At 41.2% G+C, this 19,045-nt stretch overlaps 1 protein-coding gene across 1 annotated transcript; it reads right to left on the bottom strand.

Moving 5' to 3' along the window:
* Positions 1–645: 645 nt before the first annotated feature.
* On the bottom strand, positions 646–16,751 carry smad1 (SMAD family member 1). Its single transcript, XM_051070529.1, has 6 exons — positions 16,591–16,751; positions 8,860–9,439; positions 6,223–6,486; positions 6,006–6,122; positions 3,522–3,743; positions 646–3,277 (listed from the first exon to the last, which is right to left on the bottom strand). The coding sequence occupies exons 2-6, from the start codon at positions 9,257–9,259 to the stop codon at positions 3,021–3,023; spliced, it is 1,260 nt and encodes a 419-aa protein (XP_050926486.1). The 5' UTR covers positions 9,260–9,439; positions 16,591–16,751; the 3' UTR covers positions 646–3,020.
* Positions 16,752–19,045: the final 2,294 nt, after the last annotated feature.

Raw genomic sequence — 19,045 nt, 5'->3', positions numbered from 1 at the left:
ATTGTTTACAAGTGGATAAGCCTCCCCCACTGTATACTGACAGTATATACTGGATGTACATCACAGGCCTGTGACATGCAGGATAGACGAATGAAAGTTTAGTCACAGACACTCAGAGTCTCCACTCCACCTGACGTGCTTGTCTGCGGAATTTGGGAGAAACATGCAAACTCTTGGGAGGCAACAGCACTAACCACTGTGCAACCATACCACCCACGTCATATGCAGTCAAATGAAACTCCTGCACGCAGGAAAACACACACACACACACATTCAGTCAGTGATTTCCAGGGGAGGTTCCTGGAAGATCGCTCTAACTGTTCCAGCACTGTAACAATGTGTCCCATAAAACAAAGGAAAACACATGATTTCATGCATTTTCATGCAATTTACTGGAAAATGCAATTATGCTTAACATTAGCACAGTTGGCTCTCAGATGCACTTGTAATTGTTGTGCCTCCCTAATTGAAGGTCTGCTCCACGCACACCACACACATACAGCGGTTGCTGTTTTTGAAAATCCCTGACAATACCGTGATGCATATTTTGTGATGGGTGGCCTGTAATTAAACGGACAGGCCCACAAAGACACACACACACACACGCCCTGACAGTGTTCATAAAAGACACAGACATGTTGCAAGTAATGAAACAAATTTATTGAATCTTCCAGTAGAGACTTGATATTCATGGAATAAAACTGCTTTTCTGGGAGCTTTACTGAGCAAAAAAAAAGAAAAGAAAAGAAATAAAGACGGAGAAAAAACAAAAACAAAAGTGCAAACAAAAAAACAGAAAACATGTTCAAAAATACAAAAAGAATGTAAAGAGTATAACATTTTAATAGCAAAGAGGATTGCTCAAAGCATAAAAGAATTGAATGGCAAAATCTGCATTTTATATAAAAAAAAAATCATATTAGGACATCAGTAACTGATACCCTTTTCTCAGTCAACAATTAAAATTTGAATGCTCAACATTTTCCCATAACAGTCATTTAACAAGTTTTGCTCAGTCAATGTAATAAGAGAATGAAGCACAGTGTTATGTCCTCAATGTGACTCTGTATTTAACACATTTGATTTTGATGCAGAGTATACAGCAAGGGGACAAACTAAACTGCACTTGTACTTGCCTCTGCTTTGTGTGATGTTCAACTACCAGTCTTAAATGTGTAACGCTACACTAACCAAACTAGGCTTTGCAAAACCAGACTGCACAGCACATATTCTAATAGTGAATATATCTAAACACTATTCTTTTTTTTCTTCATAAAATTCATTTGAAACACGAGTGTAACACAAGATGAGCAACATTTAAACATTAGTCTTTTATTTCTGAAATGCCCTTTTAGTGCCATGCCCCACACTGAACCCCACCCTATACTCTCAAACTCCCCTTAATTTTGCCCTCCTATTATTTTTGTGATATGGGATTTCATTTTTATAATATTTTTTTCACTTCTTTAACTTATTAACCTAAAAAAAGAACACTTTGAGGAAACAACATACTTGTTTAAGTGTCTGGAGATGATTAAAATTTTTCAGTCATACTGGTCATCCTCCAAGTCCCTGCTAACTTTGTACATGTCGAAAGTACATTTCATGCCAGCCTCATTGCAGTCAGACAGAAAACAGCCGCCAACTGCAATTTCGGTGGCCTGGAATGTCCCATAATTATTTTGACTACACATGTATATCTGGATTTCTGAGGGAATATTTAGATGCAAACTAGTTATGAGTCAGAATAATAGAACAATGAAAAAGAGACGTTGTGGGAGCAAGATCAGGGAGGATACTTGCGTCATGATGAGTGTGATGGTCTAATTATTACAGTTGGTCACAAAGATCAAGTATCTTCCAGTTGCATCACGCTCACTTTGCTTACTCCTCTCCCAGTCTGTAAATGTGCCCAATTCAGACGTCCTTCAAGTACAGAACAAACCAACCCATTTAACAACCCACCCAACCCTACAGGTCCCAGATCAGCCTGTGTTTTAGTCTAAACCTATATCAGTTATTGACTGAACCACAAGCCAATCTGGGACCAGCTAGCCCCTATTCTTGCTACTTCGACCAAAATGCTGGGGTGTGGACAGCCACAGGGCTGAGGACATTGAAGCCTAGGAGACGGAGGATATAGGGTTGTGGGGGGAACCCATCTGGGTTAGCACCTTATCCAACCACTGCAGGGGACCGTGCAGGTGGATCTCAATCCAGCAGGGTGTGCTGGTCACATCCTGGCGGTGGTACTCTGCTCCCCAGCCCTGGAACATATGGGAACACATGGTTTAGGATCAGGATGGGGACACAACTGTTTTTATTTTTTCTCCTTGTTTTTAAAATGTATTCATTTCATATTATTTGGACTGCCGAGCATGAATGTTGTGATATTCAATGGAAAATGCAAAGATTTCTCAGAAAGGACCAGATAATTTTAAACTTATTTTCTTATTTCTCCCGGTCAGTGAGAAGATAATAAATAAATTAAGACTCCTATACACAGCTGTATAATTCAGTTGGGTTCAACAAAAAGAAGCACAGGTGTAACACACTGCTCTTCCGCTTGAAAACAAATGTTTAAATAGACACCAAAAAGTTTTTAGCTGGTCTAGCCCAGAGAGGTTTATGTCTACAAATATAAGAACACTGTAAAGTGTTACAGTGTTAGATATTTTGTGAGTTAAGTTCACAAAATGCAGCCAGTAATAGAAAGTTAAGAGGAAAACAAAGAGGAAACACAAATGAGCTGCTGACTGCATTATACACAGAGACAGTAAGATGTTAATAGTTTACTGTTTGCACTGCAGATGTTATTTTTGAGTCAGATTTTGGTGTTAATTTTGTTTGATAATTCAAATAAACCATGATGTTTTACAACAGACAAATTAATACATTTATTTATCTCAAAAAATCGATTCAGTTCTAAAATCTCACCCAACAGCCAGCCATATAATAAGTTAAATATTAACACAAGACAGTGTAAAAAAAGTTCTATTGCTCATTTTTTCTTTCTTACCTTAACGAAAGCTCATGCGAATGGTACACATCTTTGTGAGCTCATAAACGGCCTCAAAGCCATGATTGACAGACTGGGCCAGCAGCTCAGCAAACTCCTGGTTGTTGAAAATCTTCAGGCTGCAGCCGCTGGGAATCTTACACACAGTTGTGGGATGGAAGCCGTGGTGGTAGTTACAGTTACGACTCTGGACGAAGATACTGCTATCACTCAGGCATTCTGCATACACCTCCCCACCAACATAGTACAGATGGACACCTAAGAGGAAGCAGGAGAAGAGAAAGTGTTGGTCACCTGAAGAGGCAGAGTTTGTTGTGTCATCAGCAAAAAACAAAAGCCCCAAAACATCAGTGTGGTCAATCTAAAATCAATACACTAAAATGTTCACTCAATTTGTTGTTATTGTTTAGTTCTTCTCTAGATCCCAATCCCTATTGACAAAATGAATTGATTTAGTTTTGTCTGCTGCGCGTCAGTCACTGATGGGGTTTGCATACTCCACCTTTGCCAATGTGCCGCCGGGTGTTCTCAATGGTGGAGTTGCGGTTGACGTTGGAGAGCAAGCCGAGACAGAATCGGTTGCGGTTGTTGGAGGGATCCGTGAAGCCATCGACAAGCACACTGGTAGAGGAAGCCTGGAACGCCTCTCCGACACGATTGTTGAGCTCGTAGTAAACAATAGAGCACCAGTGCTTGGGTTCCTCATAGGCCACGGGCTGAACATCTGCACAGGAAACACATTAACAGGTCACAAGAGAAAGCTGAGTACACTGAACACGCAGAGACAGAAGCAGACACATTTAATGTACTTTTAAGACTCCTCTGTGCAGACTCCTGTGCAGACAAGCTGTCAGGATCCCACTGATGCCAGCAGAGGCTCAGCTGTAAATCTTACTCATCAGTGCAATTATTTCTTCCAAATTGTCCCCTGTAGCCCGTAACAATAATTTGAATAAACATATAGGACCCACTGGCTACATTTGTGTACATTTATGCTGACCAAAATCAATGCAGACACATCCTAAAGCATGCAGACTGTCTGTGGTCTGTGTGCCAGCCGTTATTGAGCAGGCTAACAGTCAATAGAAGGGGTCTGGCCATGCTCTCTGTGCCTGGTATCTAAGGGAGAGAGCCAGTGCCAGCTGGCCTCTCCCTCTCTCAGAGAGAGGAATAAATCATGTTTATCTAGGCACATACTTCTCCCAAACTTCCTCTGCAGCATGGTACTGGCTAGCAGGTGTGTTTTGTCTGTCCTCTTCCCAGAGCTAGCCTACAATAGAAACCCACTCCCCTGTACAGGATGCAGCTTGTGGAAAAGAACTTAAAAACTCCCCACACTCCCACTTCCAGTGAACATTTCAACGGCTCTTCCCGCTACTGCTGTCGCCATGTGTGGGTAGAATTTCTCGGCCTTGAATGCATGGTGATAAAAAAGTACAAATATTTTGTGGGTCAGGTGTGGAAAACAAAAGGTCAGAAAAAAAAGTCCAACTAAGTGACTAAGTGACACAAAAACTGTTTTAACTGCAAACACCATAGTGTTAAGTGCCGCCTTACTTACTAACTTACAAAATTTAACATTTATTATAATTTAGTCTTATTTCCATTTTGTCCATTGCTTTTTATTTGTTCTAATAACATTGTTGTCACCAAAGAAAGTGCTGAGATCTGGGAACATGGTGATACTGTTACCACTAGGTCTGATGAGGCACGAAACATGGGCAAGTACAACGATCAGACAGATTGTAAACAAGGCAACAATTAAACCAGATTATGTAAATTAGTAGCTCCAAACCTGAGGGTCTGATTGCCACAGTATGAAATGAAAATTCTGTTATGCAAAGTAGTTTTTTCTTATGAAAAACTGCACGGTTTACCCTCTTGCGCCTCTAAACACTATTCTGAGAAGGGAAAATCACTCTTGATTTGCACTGCAATCAATTTGTAGACTCAGACACTGTGATGAAGGGTTCTGCTGATCTAGATTGCTTAGTGGTATTTGGAGGGAAAACCAAGAGTGACAACACTCAAAATATCAGCAATAATCCCCCATTGAGTAGGAACACTGTGTGTACAAAGTACAACAAGTTTAGCAGGACAGAATGTCGGTCTGTAAATTGACAGTAATAATCTTACCATGCGCTGTTGTTTTCTTCTTCAAACATGTCTCTCAAACCTGGGGGGTTGTTTACCTGACTACCCCATGTGTCTTCCCCCATCAGATTTCTTTTTAGTAATAACACCCAAGTTTCAGCAATTAACTTGGTGAGTACATTCTTAATATTACCAACAGAGAGTATGGCCAGGACCTGAAAAGCAATGGAATTTTCTTGTAAATCAAATGACTCTGAAGTCCAATACATGTCTGTTGCATGGTCTATGAATGCAGCACTCAGACGTGTTTGTCCAACACAATAAGAGTAAAACCACAAAGTCGAGATAGCAGTAGTTACTGCGCCACATTTTCAGATCTGAAAGTTGGAGGTAATTAGTGAATCTTATCGTTAACAAGTTTTTAAGTCATTACCACCAGCAGAGATGACATAAGCCCTGGCTTTTGTAGGCCTCATAAAACTGCTCTGAGGCCTGGGTTAATTTGCTGAGTCTTTGAACTTCCCCTGGGCTTGCACCCACAGACGAAGCCTCACTGTAAACTAGCAGATCCTTTTCCACACACTGTTCAGGTTCTATCTGACAGGATATATATTACACTAACAACCCCACTGAGGTTTTTCTTTCTTTTTTTGTATTTGGAGTTTGACCACAAGAGAAAAAAAAACTTAAAAAACAACCAGGCTTCCCAGAAATCTTTACACCTGCAGATCAAGGCGAGCAGGTGCAGACAGTTTTATGTGGATGATATCACCATGAACACAAGGACGGGTGTGTATGTGTGTGTGTGTGTGTGTGTGTGTGTGTGTATCCGTGTGTGTATGTGAGAGAGAGAAAGAGAGAAGGAGAGACAGATAGTAACTGCCATGGTTACCTGCCCGGTTGTTACTCTCTAGAGGTAAGGGTGGAGCCATGAGGTTGGTGTCCATTGGCTGGGGGCAATCCTGAGTCATTTGCTCCTCTGGGGGCATATAGGCAGGAGGGGGAGTCTCTGCATCAAAAAGGGGGCAGAACAAAGAGAAATTAGTTGTTCTTGTTCAGTACAGAGGAAAACCAAGACAAATGGAAGATCATTTAGTGTTGGATCTCACCTGGCATCTGGAATGGGCTGCCGGGGTCGGAACTGGATGGTGAATGAGGGAAGGTGGCGCTGCTGCCACTTCCCGGCGAGTTCGGGTAGCTGTTTCCCGGCGAATGTGGGAAAGGCATTGTGTTGGCCTGAGCGAAGGACTCTGGGAAGGTGGCATTCTGGGGCATGTGCGGCTCGTTCTGTTGTAGAGGATTGCGGAAGCGAGGCAGCATCGTATGCTTGGCATTGAACTCGCTGTTCCTTGGTACCAACACAGGCGGCAGCACTGAGGAGGGAGAAAGACATTTATTTTTGTTTCTTTCTTTCTTTTTACAGTTATCCCATTAATTCTTAATTATTCACATTATTTTAATAAACCTGTAGGGGACTATTTTTACCCTATTCTGATCATTTTTAGCTTGTGTATTACTGTACCATCACATAGTGTGCATTCCTTAGATATTTAAGTTAGAATATGATCCTGGATTTTAGTTTAGTTTCTCATATTATTTGTGGATTTAATTGTATTTTGTTTCTTACCTACCTCGAATGTCTGTATTAATGTGACTTGGCTGCACTGACACTCCAACTGCCCACTGGGTTCAATTAAGAACTTAAGCTAACTCTGTCTAACAATTGATCAGCTAATCGTTTCAGCTCTGTAGAGATCGTGTATTAATAGAAAATATACATACAATTTCAGTAGGAATTGAGTTATTTGGATCCATGAAAATAAATAAATCTCTTTCTGGCACTTTTCATGATTCAACATTCTGAGCACAGATGTCCCTGCATTTTTCAAATGTCAGCTTCCAGCCCGTTTGGTCTTAGCCAGCAGTATTTGGCCCAGACTCTCAGGTTTCTGCTCTGAAAAGCCATTTTGAGGCGATGCGTTTCTTGAGGAATTCATCACTTAGGGTAAATATCTTGGCTGATGTGAGGGCTATTCAGGTGCAGTACATACAAACCACAGAGATACGCTCCACTTGTGTCTATAAATACTTGCGCAGATAAATAAAGCTGGTGCTGAAATTTTAGACAGGGCCTGCGCTGCTGTCAGTGTTCCTGCAGGTAGACTGTGTGTGCTGCAGTGGGCCAGTGCAATCAATGTAGCAGTTTATTTCAAAGGTTATATGCGGAGCAGGCAGACAGCTGTGGTGTTTGGTAGAATAGTGAAGGGAGATTGACAGGATGTGTGTGAGTGTAGGCGGGTGGTGTTAGGGGACAAGTAGGGGAGGGGAAGGGGGGGTAGTGTGGACAGACAGGTGGCTCTTGGGCTGAATCACCTTAGTCCCCTGTCTTCCACCCGCTGCTAAAACAAAAAGTGTGCGAGGCAGGCAACAACTCTTTCCTCCCATTGTGTGTGGGTGACCGGCTTCCTGTTCCAGCCATCCTTAGAGAAAACTCTGTGTGCAGCCATGGGTGTGTTTGTGTGTGTATCCTCGTTTTAGCAACACACACGCAAGTACGAGAGTATGTGTGCCTCTGTGTGTCTACATGTGTGAGTGTAAATGTTAAGAAAAAAAAAAACAAGGCAGGCCTGCAGTACAGAGCATGCCCAAAACAAAGCCCTCATTCTCCCCCAGATGGAATTTCCTGCTCCCCACACACACACACACAGAGCCCTTTACACACTTAGCACCCTGCACACAGCTGTTTCTATCTTGTCAGCTGACCCTCGCTTTCTGTTTAGTAAGAGGCCAAATAGCATTTGATTTGTCTTGTTTCTTCACTGCCTTTGCAGTCAAGGCCCCAAGACTTACCAGAGGAAATGAGGCCAGCTGGGTCAGTGTCATTTTCTAAATCTCAAGGGTTTTTTCATTGTTGATTTGTCTCTTTATTTCTTTTATTGTAATGGAATTGGTTTTATCTGTTTGATTTAAATTTATATTGGATTTCAATTTCATTTGCTGCCTTCTGTGAGGCACTTTGTAACCCTTTAGATTCTGTGCAAAATAAACAGCATCACTACAGAAAGTTAAGCAGCACTTCTTCGCAGTGGATTTGGTGTCCTCTCCAGATATGGTGAAATCTCTCATATCTTGTTAATGAAAGGTGTGTAGCAGTTTTCTTGTCATTTTAAACACATAGATATCAGGAAGAGATGCAGGAGAAAAGCAAAATTAGTGTATATCTGCAGAAGTCAATATAGTAAAGAAAAAGACGTCTACAAACTCAGAAAATTAACCAAAAGGTTCCCAAAATTAAACCAGCTTTTAAGGAGTTTTTTGTTGTTGTAATACAAGGAAAAACATACTGGCCAGAATCAAACCGGGGACCCTGTTATCACAGTATTTGGTATGTGTCTCTAAAATTCATAATCTTTCTATAGAGTTGAGTTTTACACTGTTAAAGTATCTGTGTTATAATTTCTACCAATCCTTCAGCTGCTGCAGCTCTCTGCATCTCTCCTGATACTGAATATGATACCTCAACTCAGGGCGTCTGCCAGTATAGACTGCTGATTCAATACAAGTAGTCTCTCTTTCCCTCATTTAAAATCTCAATACCTGAATGTGTGAAACATGAGGCCACATATTAATTATTGCAATAGTAACATTGTCAAAGAATCTGTATTTAATGTGGACCAGTCACATCATGGCCAATATGCTTAATAAGGTGCGTGCATCCCTAGTTATTTCAGGATTGTATAACTCACCTGGACTGTCCACTCGTTTGTAGTGGTAGGGGTTGATACACACATCTTTCTGTTTGGAGCCAAAGGGGTACTCGCAGCACTCCAGGGCCTTCAGCTCGTGGTGGGACTGCAGGTCGGGCCAGCGCCACACCCGACAGTAAATGACATGCGGCAGACCCTTCCTGTGGGACACCTGCAGCCGTCCATCCAGGGAGCGGGGGATTGTCACACAGTTACTGGGCTGGCCCGGGCAGCTAAGAGCCCTCTCCAGTTCCTCCATGGCTCCCTTCTTCTTTTTCAGTTTCTTAACCAAAGCATCCACAGCCTTCTCAGCCCATTTCTCTTCCTCGTCTCCTTGCTTCCAACCCAGCAGCCGTTTGACTGCCGGGCTGGTGAAGGAGAAGAGCGAAGTGACGTTCATGGTGGACAAGCCGCCCTCCTCCCCTCTCCCTTCTGTCCAAAAGGAAGTGTGAGCAGTGAAGTGGGACACTCCAATCTCAGAAGACAAGTGATGATATATTATTTGAGTGTTTTGTTTGTTTGTTTTTAGATAATCCTCAGCTTCCAAGATGTCAGATCAGGTCCTCTTGACAGCCACCTCCTAGAAGAAAAGGAGAGGCAGGTTAGCATCTACCTCCTTCAAAAGAGATCTCAAACACAGTTCTGCAGCTCTGTTCTGCTAGCTGTATCCTTTCTCTCAGTAAGTTCCTGCAACTACAGTGAACATCGACCTCTTCTCCTTTTACTTCACCAGCGCTGATGTCTCACCAGAAAAACCTGTGATGAGGCGATGATGTCGGTTATAGCTGTTACAGCCATATCAGTCATGACTTCTGGGAAACTGGCAGAGGAGTCACGACTGAACAGGCGCCCTCCTGTGAACATCAGCCCCAACCAGACATTCTGCAGATAGCTTCCTGTCTGTATGGCTTGTCACATTACCACCACTCACTGAAGTAATTTACAGCAAAGGACTTCACATGCTGTACGCAGCCTACGCAACCTATAAGAATTTGCCCGGCAGGTTTAACACCTGATTCACTCTTTGGAGGGTTAAATCTGTCACCCTGTCCTTTTCTTCAACCTCTATTTTATCTTTTATCACTGCAAATATTTACATTAGAGAAGCTGGAACCAGTTACGTTTTGGCATTTCTGTTTAAAACTAAAGCAATTAATCAATTATGAAAACTGTTAGAGATCCAAAATGTTGGCTCTAACTGAATCACAAATACATCAATATCACAACATAAAAGTCAACATACACTGAAAGAGGAAATAATTCATGTTGCCTTCTTACAGTTTGACTTCATATGACTGTCAACTCTAAGTCAAAGTATATGTGCGATATGAAAAGGTCTTTCAGATGTCAAAAGGAAGGAGAATTTCAATGAGCAGCCTGCTGAGACAAATGTTCTCTAAAGCTTTAACACCACCAACCAGCAAACACTGGTACTGGGCAGGAATCTGGCAGCGTGTGGGACAATAAAAAGGAAGTGCATGTGGACCCCAGGATAAATGTGCCCATTCACTTGGGTCCCACGGGAGCAATTCAGTAGCCAGGAGGTGCACGCATTCTAGCTTTTAAAGGGGAAAACAAGAGCGCATTGAGCTCTTCCAGTTCAACCTTCTTTTCAAGTTTTTCTGAATGCAATTAGGGAGATAAAACATAGTTAGGGTTGTGGTTTTGGCTGCACATAAATGTTCAGATGCAATCCCAGAATCAAATAAACAACTTGTCAGAAATCCACCACCTTTTATCCGTACTGACTCACGGGTGAGGATGCATCACTCTCTGACAGTAAGGCCTGCAGTATATTGGATTTCCTACGAGCAGGAACAAATACATCATTAAGACCGCTCTGCAGTTATTCTTGGCCCATTCAGATTATGGGATAAATAGCTATTTCTATCTTTGTCAGCTACTGTATGTGTAGGCTACATCATACTGACAAACAGGCAGGGAAGCTTGATGAGAACAGGTGCTGTTTACAATACGTGTGTGTGTTGTGAAGGCTCTGGACACTAACTATGGCCAACCACACTGACTGGAAAGCTGCAAGTTGCAACTATACTTAGCGTGGCTGCCTGAATCAGATTGGCTGATCAAAAGTGACGCTGAACATATGAGGGGAAGGGAAATATGGATGGACCAGGGTGTGTCTATATGTGTGTCTGAGAGAATGAAGGAAGACATATCTCAACACTGATGTCTCTTGTGTCTCAAGTCCCCATTATGTTATCACACCCTGCTAACATAGACTTCTGCTCTCCACCATCAGAAAGACAGGAAACAGGCTGCGTAGTGATGTCTTCATATCTGTCATCTCCACACAGCATCACTTCCTCTTGCTGTGACCTGCAGGTTTTTTCCCACAGGTGCAGCAGTGGGAGAGAAAATTATGGTTTCCTAAACTGGTCAACTCTGATCTCTCTCTTTAGTTTAGAGTAAAACTATTAATGTGGAGAAAATGGCTCAGAAATGTCATAGGTGTTTAGTCACTGAAGTAGCTGTAGCTTTGAATGGCTTTTTTTCTTCAATGATGGTTGCAAACAAGTCCTAGCCATTAATGGTGTCACAATAAAGATTCATCAGTTCACTTGGTATTACTTGGACATCTCTAAAAACTAGTGACCTTGTTCATGTCCGATGCAAAGCACATCTTCACACAAGGCTAAACATATACTTTAGAGCTGAATGTGGAGCATAACAATAAAACATACAGATCAAAGGGCAAAACCAGCAACCTCACGCTTGTACCAGGGTCACCACCCAGACACAGAGGGAGTCATTTTGATCCACTTCCAGCAACAGAGCTGCTTTGATGGCCTCTCAGTGACAGCCAGCACTATCAGCACAAGTTAAGGACTTGCTGCACAAAGACGAGCTTTAATCCATTTCAGATGGGAGATTTCAGAAAGTTCTGCACTGTAACATTTGGAACAGGCTTCACAATCCCCTGCTGTCATTCAGCTGCAGCTGGAGACCATATCTCTAGGATATTTCCAACCCTTGACAGTCAGTAATATCTGACTGGTGGCCTGGCTACATGCTTATTTAAAGGGTCCGATATGGCTTTGTGCTGGTTCTTTGGACAATGCTAGTTTGGAGTTATCTGTGAGGCAGTCAAAATATAAAGGCGCCATTGTGCCTCCCTGTTCCAATACCTATGTATAGACTAGGATGTTTGTATGACATGAACAGGCTTTTGGGGAATCTGCTTTCCAAACAATTCCCTGAAAATGTTAAATAGAAATGGTAATCATAGGGGGCAGTTTTGAAGATTATCTGTCAAAACCAGTTCTGAATACAATGATTTCATCTCGTATGTAATCAAAAGGCAAAATAAAAGCTCTTCATTGAAAGTTCTGACACAAATTTCGTCACACTGAAAGACCTTGTCACTTAGAGAAAATTTTCACCCACAGTTAATAATCATAATCATACGAAAATGACACTCCACTTTTGGATTCAATGTGGTTTTGAGTTAAAAAAAAATCAAAGCTGATTTCTGTTTGAAGTTAAGAAGGGTTAATGCACCATGTAAGCATGCATGATGTAAATCAAAGAAAAATGCTGATTTAAAGTTTTTACAATTCTGTGAACCAACTAACAACAAACTGTACAGCTGTGTTGATCGCATCCATTCTTTCTGTCATTTTTGTGGCACTATTTTTAATGGATGAGGCTATTTTTCTGACTCTAGTCCAGGAAGATGACATCTTCACCCTACCTACAAAGCTCTGATTGGCTTGCTTATTTTCCATCTGGAAATCAGACCTGTATACATCTGTTAAAAAATAAGAGATGTGGTTTGTGATTTAGACTCCTCCTTACAATTCTCTTCAGGCCTGGAAATGATGATTGTTTTCACTGTAAATTAAACTATTAATTATTTTTTCAGATTTATCAGGCAACTGTGCAAAATCTCCTTTCCAGAGCCCAAAGTGACATCTTCAAATTGCTTATATCGTCCAGCTGAAAGCCCAAAACACAAATGTATTTAATTTCATAAACATACATAAACAAACATAAAAGCAACAAATCTTCACATATGAGAATCAAAAACTTGAATGATGAAGTGGTCTAGGGCTGCAATGATGCCCATAATGATTTATTTATGTTCATTTTTTATCAACACTACATCAGCACTACACTTTTGACACAATCAACATGTATTTCTGCATTAAATATCTATATGTAATCGTCAGTCTTTGAACTTCCATCACCCATGTCTCACACAGTCAAGTGAAGAGTCACACAGATGCCTGCACACACCACCATTTACACAACAGCCCCATAAAAAACCACTGACATTCCCTACAGCCAAATCCAAGTGACGCTCTTTTGCTATTGTGTTAGCGGTAGCTTGTTACGGCCATCAGTTAGCCTGAGACTGAGGCTAATGGAGCACAGAGTGGGATCATGCGACACTGACAGGCGGAGGCTTTGACCCACCTGGTGCGAGCTGTTAGCCACTACACTAGCCCCATGGATCATTTTGCACCGCTCCAGTGTCTGTTAATCAATTTAGGCCTGGGCTGTGTAGGATGAGGAGGCAGTAATGATGCTCTCTGGACCGTCCCCGGGGATGGGGCATTATAAAGAAGCTACATTATTTATCAGCAGGGTCCTGGATGGGGCCTCCATTAGCCCCCGCTCAATGGAGTCACTGGCTATAAACAGAGGAGTGCAGGAAGAGAGAGTGATTGATAAAGAGAGAGAGAGAGAGAGAGAGAGAGAAAGAAAGGGGGAATGATGCAGAGAGAGGACGAGAGGAAGAGAGAGTGATGGCAAAGCCAGAGGGCAAAGACAGAGTGAGTGTTTTGGAGAGAGAGAGAGAGATTGAGAACCCTCATATATCTGGTCTCTTCACTGAGCACTTCTGGATTAAGTGCCTTCAAGGGTCATTACTGAGTAAACAGTGACACTACAAGGATGTAATATATGCTTTTTCACAAATACAAATCATGGTAACGCAGCCCTGGGGTATGAAAGCAGCCCTAGAGAAGCAGCTACAGCAAAGCAGATTAAAAACAAAACAATTTTTCATATGAGTATAAGTCATTTAGTTGTGCTTCCGGCATCTCAAATGTGAAGATTTGTTGTATTTCTGTATTGAATATGTTTCAGTTTTGGGCGGACAATAACTGAATTGTGATGAGCATGTTTCTCTATTTTATGGTATTTTATAGATTATATGATTCATCAGACAAATTATCAAGAGATCATTTGAAAACAATCATTAGTTGGAGCCCAAGTAATCCTGTTTTTTGTACAAAACTCTTTTATTCATTTACCATAAGAAGCCAGCCTTCTCGAATGTTAAATGGTGTAAACAAACCCAGCTGTATAAGAAGTTCATCTGAGTAAAATGTTCTAAAATTTGCAATTTTTTAAAATTAAAACTAAAACTAGAGCCTATTTTTAATGGGATTCCTTAAACTATATTATTTTAAAAATTGTTAAATGAGTGAGACATTTTATAGTTGGAAAATAAACCTGTCAATGATCTCTGGTGGACAAACTTGCAATGGCAACATATGTTTACCACTTCTTTACTGTAATTTCCTTCTAATTATTTGCAAACATATGCAGTAATTTACCTGCAATAAGCTAATGCTGGCAGATATTCTTTTTGGGAGAAAGTATTAAGGTTCAATAACCAATCCTTGTTGCCAGAAAATGCAGATTTTTTGCCACATCTACTCCAGTCTACAGTCTAAAAGCAAACCTTGAAATAACCCCAGTCAGACATGAGGTGTTGCCCTTAGTGACTAGACATGGCATTGACCTTACAAGCTCCTGAAACTCACTGGGGTCACGGTTCTTCACAAACACCATCACACACACACACAGCTCTGACATAATAAAGCTTACAGCACAATACAAGTGAGAGAAAACCAGCGATTACATCACTTTGCATACGACACGGAAAACACCAGAAAAACTCTTGTGGTCGCAGTATTGTCCAGACTTAGAGGAGCTGAACTGGGATCGGATTCTTTATGTCCCAGACACACCAGCCCACACATGACTGTAGACATAACTAGCAAACACATGGGGTTTCAAGCAGCTATCTCAGCCATGCTTGGCACTCAGTGTTGGGTTAGTGTTGTGTTAGGGTGGACACCTCACCCCGACACATGGCAGGCTATGTTGTCCTGACCGCATAGACACACGGGAGAGTTTTGACGTTGTCCACTACTGTTGTGACTGACTCTCTGGATACAGGAATGCTGGGAACCTATATTTACACCTTGTAGTTGAGTAGTTTTTTGCCTTTGCTAGGATCATAGAAAGCTTGATAGATAGATAGTAATGAGACTGTAATGTTTGATTTAGGTATACAGAGGCAAATAAATTGTTTATGCTTTGTCTTGTATGTCTAAAAAGGGGAATTAAGCCAATCATAGCTGCATTTCCATTTATTACAGAGCCTTTATCCTCATTTAATCCTATAAAAACACCACTACAAAAAACATCTGCTAAATTTTCAAACAGAATTTAAAGCTGCATATCCTTGAGAATGCAGGACGATAAAACAATTGGAAGTAAATCACGGACAAGGACAAATTCCTGTCCTTTGGGTAATCTGATATGTCATCTTCAATAATGTCAGGAGATCTAGCCTTAGCTGCTGTAGGTCTCTCTCTTTCTTTCTCCCGCTCTCACATAAACACGTACACGTACACAGACACACACATTCATAAACACATTGACATAACTAAAACACACACACATGTCCTCTGAAGCACGCTGGTTGAAATAGCCTCAGTAAGTCTGCAGCAGCCAGAAGATACTACAGCAAGGAAAACAACAAGATGTAAAGGTATGGCATATGTACTTTATGACACAAGTGCAAGTTTCAAAAAGATCACCCATAAATATCCTATAGTTTAACAAACCATGTGCACCACTAAACCACTAGTTTATATAGTACAGAGGTGAAAGGGTTAGTTGATTAATCAGTTGGTTTATAATCAGAAAATTAATCATCAACAGTATTAATGACTATTTAACTATTGGAGGCATTTCTCAAGTAAAAATGCAAACTATCTGATGTTTCTTGCCTCTCAAAATGACAGGATTTGCTGCTTATCTTCTAAATTCAATCTCTTTTTGTTTTAGACAGTCAGGGCACACAAAACAAGCAATTTGAAGACATCATCTTGGGCTTTAGGAAGTTGTGATAGGCTTTTTTTTTCATCAATCAAGAAAATGTGTAAACCACAAAGAAATTATCCTTCTATTCACATCCTGTGTCTTAACATCCTACACCATGTGTTAAATAGCAGCAGAATGACCAACATCCCCTGCTGAAGACACCTCGTAGTCTGCACTTACATGTGCTTGTACTGATGCAAGCTTTGGAGCGAGCACAGTTTATGGGTTTTTTAGTGTCTGAAAACAGCCTTTATACAACTGTCTAACGAGAACTTACAGTTTTGCTACAATATACAGTAAGTTAGCAAACATTATGTAAAGACTACCACGGTTATTTATCAAAACACTGCTGTTTATTGTTTACACATTCCTGAAAATGTGGCTAAATTTGCATCCCCAGTCTGATACTGAGAGTAAAAGGAAGAAAAAAAAGTTTGAAGCTGCCAACTAGATACACGGTTGAGTTGATAACCGTTGGGATCTACTTCCTTACAAACAGAGTCATGCACAGCATTACGAGGGAAAATACAAATAAAGAAACTTTTCATTTAGCATGTTAAAAACGAAAACAAAAGTTCACCGTACCTTTTCTTTCACAGCAGTCCCCTCTCTCTCACACACACTCTTTCTGCGCGTCTCCTCCTGTGTGCTCCCTCTGCCTGTCTTCGGTCTGCTCGGCCTGGCGTCAGTGAGTCGCGGAGCCGTCTCACCCTCCGCTGAGCGCCAGTATCACGCCGCGGGATGCAGCCCCCGACAATAACAAGACCTACTTTTCACACGTCTAATATCTTCATTCACCGTGAGGAAATGGATTATGTAACCGTGAAACAATGCGGGGTTTTTTTCCTTCTTTCTCCCTCTCGCTAATTTCGAAGAAAAGTTTCTTTTCAGATGTCTGAGTTTGTTGCTGCAAACTTCCCCTTTGAAGTGGGGGTGACATGTTGCTTGTTTGAGAGAGAAAGCAAGCAGATAGCAGGGTCCCAGAAAAATCCATGCAAAATATGGAACAACTGTTTAGTTGCAAAATGAGGGAATTAAATGATTTTTTCTGATCTGAGTGTAAACTCCCTCTGACCTAGTAGCTACCTCTTCAAATACAACAAAATCATTTTGAATGGGGACTTAAGGATAGGACAAGACAGTAATTACTCCACCATCAGTTCCAAACACAGGCTATCCCGTAACAAATGATCTGTGTAGAAACATTAATTTATTCTTCCTCTATCTGTCTTAATAGCAGCTCTTCCTCTTCAAACTTCAGCCAGTAAGCTCCTGCAGTAGTCTAAACTGGCAGACAATGGTTTATCTGTAGTGAACCCCTGTACTGCGCCACGTTAAGCCTGCCTCTCAGCTCCTGCTTTGCTTCGATTGTGATATGATAAGCACTATTTATGTTGTCAGGGGAACAGAAGTGTCCATGATCAGGGTAAGCACAGGAGCATGCTTACACATGCCATCATTTCAACTTCTCACCTCAAGACAATAATGCACACGCACACACACACAACCAGCTCAGACCTGATGCAGGTCTTTCCTCTGGTGGGTTTATGGAGGCAAAATTTTGCAATGTCAAGAGTGAAACTTCCAACAAGTCTTCAGGCCATCTCATTAATACTGCATGATAATGCATGAAAATAGCAGTCAGGGCAGTGCAGCAGCAGCAGACATGAAGTGTCATTTCCTCAGAAGTTTTAGTAATTGTAGTTTGGGCTCTAATAGGTTGTGTTTTATCTGTCCAGAACAGATAAGAAGAGGTGAATTCCCTGTTGCAAAAAGGAGAAGGTATAAGAATGACTACATTTTACAAAGTGAAGCAGATTTGCTAGGTAAAAACACACTGCTACATAACAGAAAGATAAAGTGCCATACAAGCACTGCTGCAACTAATGATTATTTTCATTATTGATTAGTCTGCCAGTTACTGTGTTGATCAATCGATTAATTGTTTGGTTTAAAAAATGTCAGAAAAGTCCAAGTCTAAGGTGACCCTTTCAAATTATTGTCAGTGTTGTCTGATCAACAGTCCAAAACCTAAAGATATTCACTTTACTATTATGTATGACAAAGAAAAGCATTAAATCCTCATGGAAATGGCAAACTTGTTATTTCTGCTCAATAATTTAATTATCAAAATAGATGCCTTCTAATTCAGTGTTAATGACCAATTGTCGACTAAGGTCCAAGTACAATATAGTATCTAAACAAATACCTAAAGGATTCACAAACACACATTCCTTATGGTCAATATTAGAGAATACTGCTAGTGGTAATAAACTCAGACATATAATTACTTAACATTTTCCAAAAAAAAAAATATGGGGTCAAATAATAGAATTCTTCTTTAAAAAAAAAAACAAAAACAAAAAACCAACTGATGTGCTACAGAAGGCAAACAAAGCTTTTCCAGTATTTTTTGCGAGCGCATCAGTCAAGTTCAGGTTTGCCGCGGTGACGGGGACTAGATTATCTCGAGGACAGGCGGAGGGAAACCGTTCAGAGCGGAGGAGGCTCCTGGCGCAGGTGACGTCACGGCGCTGGCGACAGAATGTCTGAGTAAGGCGGGAGCGAGCTGCACGTGAATAAATCTAGGAAAACAGTGCGAGGAGGGGGGGTGGAGGAGCAGCGATGATGATGATGATGATGAGTACGAATAGAGACAAGGCTCCCCAAACTTTTTTAGTTTAAGGATTCCCCTCAAACACACACACACACACACATACACACATATGCGCGCTCGCGCACACACACACACACACACACACACACAAGGCAGCTGCACATTCATTAAACCACAGACATCTATAGTCCTATTGCTACAGAGAAGGGGCTCCTGGGTTTATTCAGACCATCAGTCTTTATCGCATTTTGATCTCATAACTGTGTAACCATCCAGTAATATTCTCATAAAGATAATTTTACTTGAATATTTGTGATGCACCCCTCTGGTTTATGACATAGGATTACTAAATAGTGAAAAGTAACAAAGTCAAGGCTGGATTACCAACCAGACAACTGCACAGGGGCCTCAGACCACCAGGGT

The sequence above is a fragment of the Lates calcarifer genome, linkage group LG5 (genome assembly GCF_001640805.2).
Source record: "Lates calcarifer isolate ASB-BC8 linkage group LG5, TLL_Latcal_v3, whole genome shotgun sequence".
In the NCBI taxonomy this organism is placed as follows: domain Eukaryota; kingdom Metazoa; phylum Chordata; class Actinopteri; family Centropomidae; genus Lates; species Lates calcarifer.
Note: the sequence above shows the minus strand (reverse complement) of the source record. Positions and strands in the feature narration are given on the sequence as shown.